Raw genomic sequence first — 15,405 nt, forward strand, 5'->3', positions numbered from 1 at the left:
GGGGGGGTGCTGCTTATGGGAACAGAGCCCCGGGCGTGGACTGTGTTTGCAGTGATCCTGTGTCACCATGCTTTTGTGTCAGACACATTTTGACCACGTTTCACACGAGGGCAGGGTCTTTTCAGGGTAGCAATTGTTTTTTCCTTTCTGATTTGTGTCAGAGGGTCTGTGAAATTCACTTCATTCTTGTTCATTAATTTACTTACATTTTGACACATTCAATTTTAGCTATTGGCACTAAGTATGATGGTATTTGCAGTAGACAAGAGATTCTGACTCATTCTAACTCATCCATGTGAAAAGCTAGCATGTATTTGTAAAAAATGAGTTTTTTAAGGAGGTTCTTAAATCCAAATTCTTACTAGGCAAGTAATTATTATTTCAAGTCTCCAGATAAGTGACTACCAAGCATCCACACACTTGTCACAGTTCTGCTGGGCTCGAGTATAAAAGTACTTCCCAAGTGTCAAGATGGTCACAGATCAGGGAAGTGTTTCCTGGCCAGGGAAGGGTTTGGGTTGCAGACAAGTGGCACCAATTTACCAATTTGCCCTTAACAGAATCTTATACCACCAGCAAAATCACTGTATAATAGTTACCACTAGGACACGCTTCTCAGGCCAACACCACGAGGCATCCTTGTGCCAGTTGGATGTCACCTACCCTCTACCTGGATATGCACTCATTGCAGGTGTCTTTCTGTTGAGGAGATCAGATGGACAGAGCAGCAATTGCCTTGGGTCACTCCTGTTCTGTGTGCTTTTAAATCATTGTGATGAAGTGGTTGTGGGTACTCTGAACTACAGCAGTGGGGAGAGAGTAGTCTATTTCAGTATTGTAGGTGTGTGCAGTTGAAGTAGTTTTATGTAGGAACATTGTACCCAGATCAGCACAACTGAGGGGGAAGCTTTAAACTAATCCCCTTTCTCTTCTCTGTGCTCTTTTGGCCCTTCTAGGGTGAGGATCCACGACCTCCGCACTGATAAAATTGCCCTGTCACTCTCGGCACACCAGCTTGGGGTCTCTGCAGTCCAGATGGATGACTGGAAGGTTGTCAGCGGAGGCGAGGAGGGCCTGGTGTCTGTGTGGGATTACCGCATGAACCAAAAGTTGTGGGAGGTCCATTCCAGGTAAGCTTGTCCCGCAGGTGTTTTGAGGAATAGCAGTCACATGAACCATCATGCCAGTCACCCGAGCCAGGCACTGTACTAAGCGCTTCCTCAAGTGCATCCTGTGAGTAGGCTGTGCTGCTGCCTCCAGCGTTCAGATGAGGAAACTGAGGCTGGGACATGGTCCTTCTCCAGAGAGATGCAGTTCTTCTCTCTTACGGCATTGGTTTGCCATCATTCATATCCAACCCTGAAGAGGCCCAGCTTCTCTAAGAAGGACTGATTTCTCATAAGTGCTGTTCTGGTTGTTTTAGAATTCCTCCATCTTACTAAAGCCAGCTCAGAACTGTCGGAAGCCAGCTCAGCTAGGCCATGATGTGGCTCCCTCTAGGTGCAGGGGGATGCAGGTGGGAGCACACACTCCTGGGTGTCAGATTGCAAGAGGGTCTGCCTGTTGCTTGAGCTGTCCTCACACTGTGTACGGGGCACCTAGGACTAAAAGTGTTCCGGCCTCAAGTTTTCATTTCAATCTTTACTGAGAATATTGAAGAGAAGTAGATCCTATGCTGTGCACCGGCTTATGGCTTTGTGGATGTAGGCACTTTTTTTTTCTTTTTTTTTTTTTTAGGCTATTGTGATGCCATACCAGGCATCTCCATTTCTTTTTTTCTTTCTTCTTTTATTCTAATCAGTTATACATAACAGCAGAATGCTCTTTGATTCATTGTACACAAATGGATCACAATTTTCCACTTCTCTGGTTGTACACACAGTAGGGTTACACACACTTTTTTTTGGTACCAGGGATTGAACTCAGGGCACTCGACCACTGAGCCACATCCCCAGCCCTATTTCAATTTTCTTTAGAGACAGGGTCTCACTGAGTTGCTTATTAGGGCCTTGCTGTTGCTGAGGCTGGCTTTGAACTCACGATCGTCCTGCCTAACCCGCCCAAGCTGCTGGGATTATAGGCGTGTGCCACCGCACCCAGCTGGCACATTTATTTTCACAGTGCCTAAGTGGTTAAAAGGTTTTGTGTGAGCCTGCTCTTAACCTTTAAAGCAGAGCTGGAGCTGACCAAGGCCACTCCCACCTCCACAGAGGAAGGGGTACACACTCAGTACCCTGTAAATAGACATTGTAGGTGAGATGACACACGCCTATAATTCAGCAACCAGGCCACTGAGGCAGGAGGATTGCAACGTCAAGGCCAACCTGGACAACTTAGTGAGACCCTATCTCATACAGGGCCAGGGATATAGCTCAGTGGTCGAGCACTCCTGAGTCCAGTCCCCAGATTTCAAGAAAAAAACAGACAGCAAGGTGAGGTGGAGAGCAGCACTGGCGTACTGTGGCTAGCAGCTTTTTCAGACGAGGGGCCCCTGGTGGTGTCAACACCACCCAGTTCTGTCTCTTTCCCTCCCTTCCCTACTGGCACAAGCCCCTTGCTGATTTTGTGATGATCCACTGTTGCCACCAGGTGGTGCCAAAAGCAAGTAAAAGTTCTACATGGGCCTCCCAGAAGCATTTGCCTTTAAGGGAAACCTGGAGTTTGTTTTGAGAGCTGGCGCTGGAGGGCAGCTCCTGGAGCTGGCTGTGCCTGTGCTGGCTGTTGGCTCCCTGCCCCCTCTTGACCGGCCATTCAGCAGCTGCCAGTCTCCCAGGTGTGGGCTGCCCCAGCTGTTCCTTTAAAGTGCTCAGCATTGACTTTTCTCACACGAGGGAGCCTCCGCCTCCCCATGGTCCCCTGCCTGGAACCCGCTGACTCACCCACGTCCTCCCTGAGCCCTCTGCCCATCCTAAGCGCAGTCCAGTGTTGTGTTGTCACTTTCATGTCCCCCCTTCTGCTTCGGACTCCTCAGCCAGCCTCTGGGTTCTCCTCACCCATCAGTGACACATCCCCAGGCCTGAGCCCTCCCTTCTCTCCCCCATCCTCTTGCCTTCTGTCCCCCTCACTGGGCTCTGATGCCCCCTTTGGCTTTATTACTCAGGAGCATCCTCTGCCACAGCATCCTGGGCTCAGCCTGAATAGGCCACTCCTGTGCTGGCCTGGTGTCCCCTCGGCCCTGAGTGTCCTCCCAGGTGCTTCAGTCAGTTCCACTCCCAGAAGCCGTCACTTCTCTTGTGCTGCGGTGGCCTTGGCTGAGAGCTGTGGAAATGCGCCTTACCTTCCCCCTGGCAAGGAGCTTCTGAGGGCAGCCGTCCCCTGTGGGAGCCATTGGTGTCACAGGCACCTCCCAGCTTAGCACTGTGGCCTGGCAGGTGCTACCGAAGGTTTCTAGAGTGAGCGAAAGTCCGTTAGACTTGAAGCCATCACTTGCCAAGATGTTCTCAATGTGCTGTCACAGCCCGAGCACAGGTGTCATTTTAGTCCTGACTAAATGGCTAAAGCCTTACAGATCACCCTTAAATGTCCCCACATGCTGCAGATGAGGAACCCGGCTCAGAGCTCAGGAAGCCTGCCCAGGGGGGCAAAAACAGGGCTGGTCTCCACTGTGTGTTGTGTTGCCCATTTGTCTCAAGTTGAGTTTGTCCTTATATGTCAGCCAGAGTGCAGGTGGGACTCCCCGATTTGTTTACGAAGTGTCAGCAGCTGTGGGAGCTGAGGGAGAGCCTGCTCTGCAGGGATAAGCAGGGCCTGAGGGGTCCAGACTCCGCTTGAGGCTGCGCTGTCCCCTCTTCTGCAATGGGCTCCACCTCAGAGGCGTTCCCCTCCCCACTCCCAGGCACGCCGTGAGGCACATCTCCTTCAACAGCCACAGCCTCATCACGGCCAACGTGCCCTATGAGAAGGTGGTGCGGAACTCGGACCTGGACAGCTTCGCCACTCACAGGAGGTCAGTGGGGTCGGGTGGGGCCGGGTCTGCCGTGTCCACAAGGACGATCTTAGTTGGGTTTCATTGATAGAAGCCCCCATGGCACATTGCCCCTGTGGGCACCCCAGGTGTAGCCATTCTTCCTATCCGTGACCTCCAAAGAGCCAGGAGAAGTACCCAGGGCCTGTCAGAAGCCCTCCCCAGCCACTTGTGGCACTTGGTGCCGGCTGGAGGCTCCGAGCCCCAGCAGCCCACAGACCTGCCTGTGCTTAGAATCCTAGGGCCATGCCTGGTCCTCAGAGCTCCTGTTCAGTCTGCTGGTGACCCAGCTGCCAGGCAGAAGAGGTCCCTGTGTGGGTGGGCTCAGGGGCCTTTTCTGGGACTGTGCTTAGCTCCTGAGTGCCCCCTGCAGCTGACCCCACCCACATCCACAGGCCTCGCCTCCACAGCCTGCTCTGCCTGGACCCAGGATGCTGAGTGTCTGACACATTGTGGGCCCCAAAATGAATTGCTGTCTTGTCCCAAGCCCTGCCTTCTACAGAGCCAGAGCTTGTCAGGGCGAGGGCCAGTAACGCCATCCTGACCTGTTGTCCCTCTGCTTTCTCCAGACACCGGGGGCTGATTCACGCCTACGAGTTTGCCGTGGACCAGCTGGCCTTCCAGAGCCCTCTTCCTGTCTGCCGCTCCTCCTGTGACACCATGACCAGTTACAACTACGACCTTGCGCTCACTTTTCCCAGTGACAATATTTAGTGCCTCACTGGGAGCAGGAAGAAAAGTGGGAAGGACCAGTTTTATAAACTTGCAAACCCTAAGAGAGCTGTCTACAGAGCGGTAGGCATTTGGGGGACCAGCTGCTCCTGAGCGTGGCACCCTCACCTGCCTCCGCTGCCCTCAGCCACAGGCAAAGCATGGTTGTGTGCCATGGCTCCTTCCATCTCACCCTGCTCTCTGTGACTTAGAGTAACATGACTCAAACTTCACCTCCTCCCTCACCGCCCTTCCCTGGTCCCACTGGAGGCCTAGGGAGCTCCATGCTCTGAACACCAGGCTCAGCTGGCCCCGGCTCCTGCCCTAGTGGCCATCTTCCTAGCCTCCAAACTCTTTCAAGGACCTTGCGGTCCTGGGGATGTGCCGGTCTCTGAGCCTACAAGGCCCCATCCTTTGGATCAAAGATCAAGCTCAAGTTGATCAAAGATCAACTCAGGGTGGTCTCCTCTGAGCTCCCACCTCGTCACTGCCCAGTGTGACCTGGAGAGCAGTGCTTTTTCTTCATAGCTTTTACCAGGGTTTATAAGTATATATTTATACAATTATTTCATTAAGAACTATTTTGCTTTCTATTATGTCAACAATATATGATACAAAGTAAGTATTTTCTCAGTATTCACAAACTTAACAGCCATCCTCCAAAGGGAGAGGTCGAGGAGGGACCGTGCCTTCAATCCCTGAAGATAAAATAAGACTATGCGAGAGAGCAATAGAGAAGTAGCTTCCCTCCCAGAGCAGGGAACCATCGCATTGGTCTTGATTTACTTTTTTTCTAAATAGCAGCAGCATCAGCTGCTCTACCAGCTGCTCTACACAGGCTGATGTAGCTTGCCTGGCATGAGACCCCTGGGTTCCACCCCCAGCCTGAGACCCACATGCAGTGGGTCATCAGCAGATGGAGTTACTGAACAACCTAAAGACCTGGAGGATTTGCATAACATCATTAACAAGCTTGATCCAGGAGATGTGTGTGGAACCTTGTCTCATTTCACATGTCCACAGACCATGTTGGAAAGTCTCTGATTGCAGGAGACGGACACCTTGTAGCCTGTTCCCTGACCCTGGGACAGTGCAGTTAGGAAACAACACAAAGTATTAAGAAATAAAAATGTGTCTGGGGATCCAGGCCTTCAGAATTGGATATACGGAGGGCTGTTACTGGGGAAGGGAAATGTGGGTTCTCAGACCCAGGGCAGGGGGGCAGAGGCCAAGGCCAGAGAGGAGCTATGACACAGCAGGAGAAGATGAGGCCTCCCCAAAGATGCTCAGAGAGGCCACGGTGGCCCAGACAAAGTGCAAGGAGGGGGTTGAAGGGTTAGAAGCAGATGAATTGTACAGCTCTTGATAAAGAAGGTACAAGGACTATTAGGGACAGAAAAATGCTGGCCTCAACATGAAGTCACCTGCTGCCTCCTCTGAAGAGAAGTGAGCAGGGATCCAGTGCTGGTGATGGAACTCAGGCCTGAAGCTTGGGGAGGGTTCTGGGCTTGCTTCAGTCAGCCACCCTTCCACACCCCGCTGTGGCTCGGCTCACACAGCCAGGCGAAGAGCCCAGGGGAAACTGCACTCCCCGGTCAGAGACTGCCCCCTCAGACTGCCTCCCAGGAGCAGGTGGGCACCGGAATCCTGCTCCTGTTCTTGGGAGAAATGCCCCTGTCAGCAGGGAGCTGCTGTGCGCCCCATTCTGCTGGCCTGCCTGTATTCGGGTGCTCGTCCTCCTGCAGCTGGGCCCCTGCGGTTTCTTTCCGAGGCAGCTCCTTCCAGGTGAGCCGCGCACTCTGTGGGTAGGGCCTACCTCCTCGCCTGGCAGACAATGGAGATAATGAAACATCTAGAATCAGGAGACGCAGAAAATCTTTCTAAAATTAAAAACCGTTTTAACTACGTGCATTCCCTGCTAACAGCCAGCCAGGGGGGAGATGTTTAGCCCCCCAGGAAGATAGCCCGAGTTCCGGAGCAGAGCCCTCAGCCCCAGTGAACCTTCAGGCCAAACAGGTCTGTCTGCAGCTGGGTAGAACCTCTCAGGGTCAACTGCCTCGACCGAGGCTCAACCAACATCCCCCAGTGGTCAGCAGGGCCAGGCCGCAGCCACCCTGCCTCACCTGCGTTCTCTGGCTTTGCAGGGAACTGCGTCCCAGGCCTGTGCCGAGTGCATTTGGCACCTGTGTTTCCTTGGAGCTCTTCTGCTTCCCAGATTCTTCCTCCTGGGCTCCTCCCCGAACAGGCAGCAGCGGGGTGGGGGTGCAGGACACCACCCGGTCTCATCCCCAAACACGTGGTGTACCTCCTGCCTCTGTCTGTCCTGGTATAAGTGTTCTGACACTCCGCAGGGTACGTGGTGGCAGGCCCCTCCTGGCATGGCTCAGAACCAGCTCTCCACCGTTCTCTCAGTGGAGGGCCCCAGCCAAGTCTTCCCCAGAGCCTCTACCACAGGGTTCCCAGCCCAGGGTCAGAGACCCACCAGGGACACAGGCAGCCTGCGAGTGTAGCCATTTTCAAGGAACAGCTACCTTTCCTGCATGGACAGGGGCGAGACTGCAGTGCCCTCCCCCAGCTCTCATCTCTGGGGCGTTGGGCATGGTGTTCGCCTTGGTCCACGCAATGAGTCACCTTAAACACTAGGGACAGCAGAATCTTCCCTCCCAATAGAAATCCTGCCCTGGCCAACCGCTCAGATTTCAGCTGATTAAAGGAAAACTGGATTTCCTCAGCAGTGGCATTTGGTCCTTTCTGAAACAGAAAGGAGAGACGCACTGTCCCCTGAGGACTGAAGACCTGGAACTTTACCCATTAGGCCCCAAGCTGTCCATCCATAAATCTTTCAACGAAACTGACGCAGGTGCTTAAAGTAGATTGGAAATTAATCCAGAGCTTATGCCTTTTTGTATATAAAATATATTTTTTTCAAATACTTTTGATTTTCTCAAAATAGAGCCCTGAAAACATTTATTTTAAAAGTTACTGAAAGTACTTTTTTTTCTTTTTGCTCCCGTTGTTTTTCTGGATGTCCCAGATGTGGGACGATGAGACTACGTAGGTCCCGGGGGTGACACTTCCCACCTGTTCAATGGCCAGCATCATCACTGCAAGCTGGTTTTGCTCAGCCTTGTACAGAGGGCTCACCCTTGCACAGGTCCCTCTCCTCAACTGTCTGGTGGCTGCTCCTAGGGGGGGCCAGTGACAGTGGGCCCAGACAGGGCTGTCTCCTCCCTGACTCCCTGACCAGGCCCTTGCTTTGCAGAGCAGCTGCCTCAGCAGCGAGCTTATGGTGCTGGCCGGCCCAGGCCGCAGAGCTGCGAGCCACAGACCTGCCGCGTCCGTCACCCTGGGCAGCCAGGCCAGATGGTTACCTGGCTCCCGCGGCAGGGCCTGCAGTGGTGACTTGGCCGGGCTGCTCCACTGTGCAGGGCAGGCTCCCTCTCGCTGGGCTCCAGCGTGCCCATGTGGGCACCATGTCTTTGGCCTCTGATGTTGAACGTGAGCTTCCAGAAGCAGCCATTTGCTCTGCACTGGGAGCCTTTCTGTTCCCGAGGGAGGGAGGGAAAGAACCAGGGCTTGTCCCTGGCTGTCAACAAGCAGATTCAAATGCTGAGCAGCTCCGTGCCCTCTCCGGGATCTTGCAACCCTCTGGGCCGTTCACCCACCACCCTGCTGGCACTGGTTCAAGTCCTGGAAGAGCTGGAGACAAAGGTGCTGCTGGAAGACCTGCAGCTGTGGCCCTGGCTCCTCCCACTCAGCTTCCCAGGCCTTGCCAAGGTCACCACGTGGGAGGACAGCCTGCCGGGCTTGTTGGCAAAGCCCTCACCCAGGCAACTTGTATTTTTAACTCTCCGCCAGGCTCCTTGCGACTCAGCGCCTCTCACAGCACAGAATTCAGCCTCAGCCTCCTGAACAGCAGGCCTGACTGCTATGGCCCCTCTCCTGTTAGCAAACAAAAGAAGTTTGGACCAAAAAATAATAGTTTTGTTAAAGTCTAGCAATAATTTGTTCTATAAGAGGCCAGGACTAGAGGCTGGGTAATCTTGCTGTTTGCTTATCCATAATTCATGTTTAACGTGGCTGCAGAAGGTATCCCCGAAGGATTGCCTCAGGTTTCCATTACATAGCCCTTTTGTAAACCTACCTACTTAATAGATTTATGTCAAACTACCATCTTCTTTTAACATTCAAAAGCCAACTTTTCAGCCGGGCACTGTGGCACATGCCTGTAATCACAGCAGCTCGGGAGGCTGAAGCAGGAGGATTGAGAGGTCAAATCCAGCATCAACAAAAGTGAGGCACTGAGCAACTCAGTGAGACCCTGTCTCTAAATAAAATACAAAATGGGACTGGGGATGTGGCTCAGTAGTCCAGTGCCCCTGAGTTCAAGCCCCAGTACCCTCCCCCCAAAAACAACTTTTGCCCTTGTTAACTTGCAATATAGGACTGGATCCCACCTCCAACTTGATTCCCAGCAATGACTTAGAATACAGAGAAAGTGGCCTCTGCCCAAGCAGCTGAGGACGTTGTCCCTGCTCAGTGTTCTCTACCCACATCCTGGGAACCTCCAAGTACCCACTTATCAGCATCCTTCAAATATTTGACTTAGCACTGAGTTCTGCCTTGTTCCTTTTAATCACTTGCCTGTCTTATCAAAGATTTCAGCACAAACAGCACCTGCTGGGGCAGCCACAGTTGAGACACCCCGTCATTCAGTTCACATCCCCATCCAGGGATGAGGAGGGCTGGCTGCATTTGGACAGGATCAGTGCCCTCCCAGTCATGCCCAGGAGTCAGAAGGCATAGAAACCATTCCCAAGCCACCTGCTTCCTTCCTGCCATGCAGACTGCACTGCCCAGATGGCTCGGCCGTCACCAGACCCAGGCCAGAGCAGCAGCCCTCAGTCTTTGATGATCAGAGCCCTGGGGAATTAGCCTGCCTCTCCCAGGGGGCATTTGTACCACCTGAAGGTCAGGCTGGCTCACTGCCCACAGCACCCTGGGAGCTGGGCGGAGAGCTTCAGGTGACTTGTGCCCCTACACTGGTGGAGATGCACCCTGCCCTGCAGGGAGACGACTCCCTCTGTGAGCAGAGGAGCTTTCTTCTGAGTGGCAGGGACTGGGCTCAGGAACCGGCTCATTTTAATTAGCTGTGTAGCTAAGCTATGGCCCACGGCTTCAAAGACCCCAGGCAGGTGGGCCCCCGCAGTCTGCAGAGCCAGCACAGTTGATGCCTGTCTGTTGTGGCCACATCTCCCCAACTCAGGGCACAGGAGCTGAGGGAACGTTATTATTTATTTAAAAAAAAAACATTTTGCATTCATGAATTGCCTTTGTTGTAAAGAACAAAATAGAAGCAAATTGGGAGCGCCCCAGCACCCCAGGCTGTTGAGGGCATGCCAGAGGCCCTGCGAAGATTTGCTGGGGACAGAGGAAAGGGGAGGCCGGGAAAATGGGTTTCAGACACTTCCTGGACAGAAGTTCCTGATGATGCAGATTCCGTCCTGCTGTCCCCATGACTTGCAGGTCTTCAGCAGGCAGCCCAGAAGCTAAAAGGACCCTGAGAGGCAGGGGGCCAGGTGAGGGAGCCCGTCCTCCCTAGGAAACTGCCTGGGTCCTCTTGGGAAGTTGGCAGGGTTTGTCACTCCCTAGATGGCAGGCACCTAGAGGGTGGATGCAGAGGCCTCTGCCCACGCTCCTGCTCTCACCAAGTCCAGACGTTTGTTGAATTAAGTCCTAATCCAAGAAGCAGGTCCCTCGCATGGCTTCAGGCCCGTGAAGCTGAGCCACGCGGCCTCTGAGCCCCAGGGAGGCAGCTGGGCCTGGGTGGAGGTCTGGCCTTCCTCAGGCCTCACCTGCCGCCACCGCCTCCCAGCCAGGCACCCAGGATGGGCAGCCCCACACCTGCCTCAGTTGGACCTGTCACCCAAGTACCTAGGGTCCCCAGACTCCACCTCCACCCTGTTGCCCTCCACACTGTCCCTGGCACAGCCCCTTGAGCTCAGCACACTGGTTTGCCTTTTGAATTTAAGCACCAGCTCGTCCCTTGGCCCCAGCAGCAGCCCAAGGACACCTGACATGCCAGGGAGTTGGTCCTTCTGGCACGCGTTGGACCAGGACGCTCCTATTGGAGTGAACATTCACCCACAGCACAGTCACCCACGCGGGGCTGCCTAGAGTCACCTCAGACTCCTCATCTGGGGCAGGGAAAGCCTGCTGTATGCAGCTCAGCTCTGTGGGGACTGCCATCACCTGGCTGGGACAACTACCTGCAGACAGGTGGCTGGGGACCCCCGGCCACAGCCCAGAGAGAGGAGGGTCCCTCGGCAGCCACTCCTCCCCTACCAGGCTCTCCACTGAGATGACAATGGTTGGCCATTGGTGTTAGTACCATTAGCTACAAGCATGAGTCACTGTCCCCTAGGACAGCCTTTGGGTGGTTCATCAAAGAACCACCTGAGCTTCTGCAGCAGGAGGGTAAGGACAGTGACACGAAAGCGGAGTTGCTCCTGGGTATAAGCTTCACTGGGAACGTTGAATCACACAAAGTACAAATGTCACCAACCACAAGAAACATTCAAGCCCGGTTTCTACCATCTGTGAAGAGTGGGGCACCAAGAGCATACCCGTGTGCTCGCATGTGTGGGACCCAGCTCAGGACGCCTGGGAGGCCACCATGGTGGCCTCTGGAGGGGGATGGCCAGGCCGGGTGCGGGCCCACGGCTGCCTTTTGTACTGTCAACCCCAAGGCCAGGGTCTGAACAGATCAGATAGAGCGCGCTCAGCAAGAAAATGACTGCAAGTCCAGGCTCCCGGAGGACGCAGTGGCCAGTTATCAGGATACCTGCTGGAAGGCCAGAGAGCCACCTCCCAGTGAGTGTCAACAGGAGAAGTGGGGCATGTCCAAGTGGCACTGCCAGCAAGAGGCCTGGAGGACAAATCCTAACAAAGCCACACACAGCCAAGGACACTGCCAGGGCCAGCCACTGGGGACCCACGCAGGGCAGCAGAGACCGCACAGTCAGCAGGGGTCTCTGCAGCTCTGCCAGCTCCACACGGTCCTCTGCTGACCCTCCTGCCATCACCATCAGCCAACACCAGTGACTTGTTTCCACAGCTTCCTCCAATAGGTGACAGCGAGTCCTAGATGCTCACCTGGGCAGACACTTCTCTGGCTTCTGCTGCTGCCACCTGTATGGGGACCACAGAGTCCTGGGGGTGTAGCTGGCGCATCCGACAGGAGCCCGGACCAGCAGCCCCAGCGAGGTCCCCACCACCAGAGCCTGAGGGTCTGCAGTCAGCCAGCCCGGAGTCCCAGTGCCCAGGGGCAGGCAGTGCCCACGGCCAGGGCTCCCCTGTGTGAACGCTGGTCACGAGTTTGAGGAGGCCCTGCCCGAGTCCAGCCCTGGGGACACACGCAGCAGAGCGGCTCCTCCTGGTCTCCCCACTGAGGGCCAAGGAGCCAGGTGGACCGCGCCAGTCACCAGCCACCAGCATGCACTGGGCCCAGAGCCAACAGGAAACCGGCCCTTTAAGATGACCCGGCCACCCCGTCCCTCTTGTTCAGTCCCAGCCACCCACGGCCAGCCCCAGCCAGGAACCAGGAACGGACACAAGTCGCGCTCATTAACAAACCTTTTTTTTTTTTTTTATTGTCATTAGAGATAAAAATTGCAAAGTCCCACATACCACAGCCTGGATGGCACAGGGGACACGAACCCTGTCCACTATTTACAGGAGCCGCAGCGGAGGCCGGGCCAGGCTGTCCCTCTCTCCGCGGCTTCTCTAGAAGGCAGCGGCGGGTCAGTGGCAGAGGGCGATGGTCTCCATGTTGAGGAAGCGGACGTGCATCTTGGTCTCGATGTCGATTCCCTGCCAGATCTGTAAGGGACCGAGCAGCGTCAGGGGCGTCCCCACCTCGCCACAGCTGCCCGGGCCCAGTCCTGGCCCCCACCCTCCCTGTCCCCGGCCGAGGTAAAGACCAGGGGCTGTCGTGAGCCTTGAGCCGAGCAAGGAAGAACAAGTCCCATCTGTCCTCCTGCTGGTTAATGTGGCTGTGACATTTGGCTTCTTCCTGAGTGTCGCAGCGCGCTATGGTTAAGTCCAGAGGCGGGTCCCCTCCCGCCACGCCCCTTCAGGCTCCGTGGTCCTCATGCCACCGCCACAGCCCCTCAGCCCCCTTCTCATATGATGCGGGGACCACCCCACCTGCTGTCCCCTTCACGGAACACTGGGGGACTCCGATGACATAGGCCTCGTTGGATTTTGTGAACTTGTAAGGGTAAAGTTGTGGAGTGTGACAGGCCACCATCGGTAATCAGAAGCAGAGGACAGTCTGCTGGGTTCAGCCTGAGCGCTCACTGTGTTCTAGGCAGGGAAAGGAAATCCCACCTAATGTTCAAGTGCAAGGCCACGCCCTGGCACTGCCATTACCATCCGTCCTGGCCAGGGTGCTGGTGCTGTCCCCCACACCCCCACAGCTCTACTCTCTCCTACTCCTTGGCAACTCGGGGCCCAGGGCACCACAGATGGGGAGATGGGACAGGAATGGAGGGACTTGGTGGGTGGGTGACTTCTCACCGCCTCCCCGCTTATGTAAGAACTTCAAACCCTCAAGCTGTCACTCAAGTGTCTCCAGGGACAGCCACGAGACTGGGAAAGTCAGAGCTGCCAGGGCGCCCAGGGACAAGGAGACGGGGGCCTTTCTTGTCACTTCCCAGCCTCCCAGGTGCTTCCCAGTCCCTGCCCCTGATCTGGGTGCTGCGAGGGACACAGGAGACCAATCTGGTTCCATCCAGGTGGCTCCCATTCACTGGGTGGGTGAGAGAGTCTCAGGGTGGTTTCTGCTAAGTGCTGGGCAGCAACATGGTCACCAAGGTCCCTGGAAGGGACCAGGGAGGGGAAGGGAAAGGAGGGGACCTGGCTTGTCATGAAAGAGCCCCACACGTGCAGGAATGGGGTTGAGAAGCCGTAGGGGAAGGTGCCTTCCGAGGCAAAAAAGAAACTCACCCTGTGTCTGGCCTCCCTTCCCCGAGCCTCCCTTCCTCCCCAGGCTCCTAGGTCCTCACCTGTTGTCTTGCTTGGGCCTCACTTCCCTGGATGAGAGGCCCCAGTGCAGGCAGAGTGACCCTGCTCACAAGCACAGACCTGCCCTTCCCCTGCCCATCACCCTGCCCAGCCCTGACATGGGGCAACTGATGGGGTGAAGGTGGCTGCTGACCTGTGACCCAGAAGTCCCTCCTAGGCTTCCCCTTGTAGCTGGGTCTGTGCCTCCCGCCCTGCCATCTGCCTCCCCCTGCACTTGCAGAAGGCTGGCCAGGTCAGGGGCAGGCTTGGAGGGGAGCCTCGGCCCTGGGCCCCGGCCCCACTCCAGGCCCAGGCCCTGCGTGCCTGGTGCTGTGTGGCTGGGCCCAGAGCCCCTCCGGTACTGTTGGGCCTCCTTGGCCCCCGCAGCTCCCAGGAAGGCCGTGGAGATGCCGTCTTGAGGATGTCCAGGGCCAAAGCAGGCAGGTTCCTCTGAGATCTCGACTGTCCAGATGTCGAGGAGCTGGTCTCAACTCCCTGCCCAGGGCCTGCTGCCATCAGCAGGGCCCGCACCAGCCTCACCACCTGCCCCAGGGGCTGCAGAATCCACCATGAAAGGAGGGGGAGCGAGGGCAGCCACTTAAAAAACGACACCCAGACACGGCCAGGAAGCAGGAGGCAGAGACGGGCGTGGTCTGCCCCAGTTGTTGGTGCATGTCCAGGCTCAGGAAGTTTCCCGAATCCCTGCACCACTGTGAACAGGGGTTGCCTCTGGGAAGGCCGGGGTCCCAAGAGAGACAGAAGTTGACCTTTCATTGTCTACTGCTTAAGATGCTCTGGCCATGTGCAAACATCACCCTTTTGATATAAAAATCAGTGAAGCCGCTGGGCGCAATAGCACACGCCTGTAACCCCAGTGGCTTAGGAGGCTGAGGCAGGAGGATGGCAGGTTCAAAGCCAGCCTCAGCAACTTAAAGGCCTTAAACAACTCAGCGAGACCCCATCTCTAAATAAAATGCAAAATAAGACCAAGGATGTGGCTCAGTGGCCAGGTGTCCCTGGGCTCCATCCCTGGTACCCCACGTCCTCCCCCCAAAAAAAATCAGGGAAGCCTATTCAAGGCCCCTTCAACCTCAAGGGTCAGGGTGGTCCCTGGCACGCTGCCCCCACCCCCACTGCATTTCAGAGACATGTCTCCTGACCAGCAGCTCCCTGAGGTCCTCAAAACGCTCCCTGAAGCCCCCACACCCAGACACCTCTGTTCCTCCCCATCACCCACCTTCAGGAAGTCCTCGAAGGTGATCCCCTCATACACTTGATCTGGTTCCTAGGGACAAAAGCGCAGGGCAGAGGGTGAGGGGCTGGGCCTCACCCTCCCTTGGCGGCGACCCGCCTCCCCAACACCCAGAGCACAGAGGGTTTGGGGCTGCTTTCTGGGTCACTTGTCTGCAGCCATACAGAGTCACCCTGAACCCCAACAACCTGCCTGAGGCTGGTGTAGGCTCACCACGGCCCTCCCGCTCACCCCCCCCACACACACACACACACAGAAAGGTCTGGTGGAGACAGGGTGGGCAGAGGACGGGGCCTCCTTCCCCAGGGCCTACCTCCTGCTCGTCCCCAGCAGCCCAGCTGCCAAGACACCTCGCTGCCCCCCACCCCCGTCCTGCCACATCATCCCCTGCCGCCCCCCCTCGGGTCCTGCC

The 15,405-nt window shown here is 55.8% G+C and overlaps 2 protein-coding genes across 3 annotated transcripts in view; one reads left to right on the top strand and one right to left on the bottom strand.

Moving 5' to 3' along the window:
• The window catches only part of FBXW8 (F-box and WD repeat domain containing 8), a 113,818-nt gene extending 108,027 nt beyond the window's left edge, over positions 1-5,791 (top strand). The window contains exons 9-11 of the mRNA XM_081287984.1: positions 957-1,130; positions 3,836-3,946; positions 4,534-5,791. Coding sequence (XP_081144110.1) covers positions 957-1,130; positions 3,836-3,946; positions 4,534-4,678 — 430 coding nt within the window. The 3' untranslated portion in view covers positions 4,679-5,791. The remainder of the gene's footprint in view (positions 1-956; positions 1,131-3,835; positions 3,947-4,533) is intronic.
• TESC (tescalcin) overlaps positions 1-15,405 on the bottom strand; it is a 50,989-nt gene that overhangs the window by 1,968 nt on the left and 33,616 nt on the right. The window contains exons 7-8 of one of the 2 annotated variants that reach the window (XR_014021265.1): positions 14,979-15,026; positions 12,365-12,556 (exon numbers count right to left, since the gene is read on the bottom strand). Coding sequence is in view for 1 of the 2 variants with exons in the window: in XM_081287987.1 (XP_081144113.1) it covers positions 12,479-12,556; positions 14,979-15,026 (126 nt within the window). In the remaining variant the exon portion in view is untranslated. Of the gene's footprint in view, positions 1-12,298; positions 12,557-14,978; positions 15,027-15,405 lie in introns of those variants that run through there. The other variant, XM_081287987.1, reaches the window with a different exon arrangement.

Source organism: Spermophilus citellus (assembly GCF_964194105.1).
Source record: "Spermophilus citellus genome assembly, chromosome: 3".
Lineage (NCBI taxonomy): Eukaryota > Metazoa > Chordata > Mammalia > Rodentia > Sciuridae > Spermophilus > Spermophilus citellus.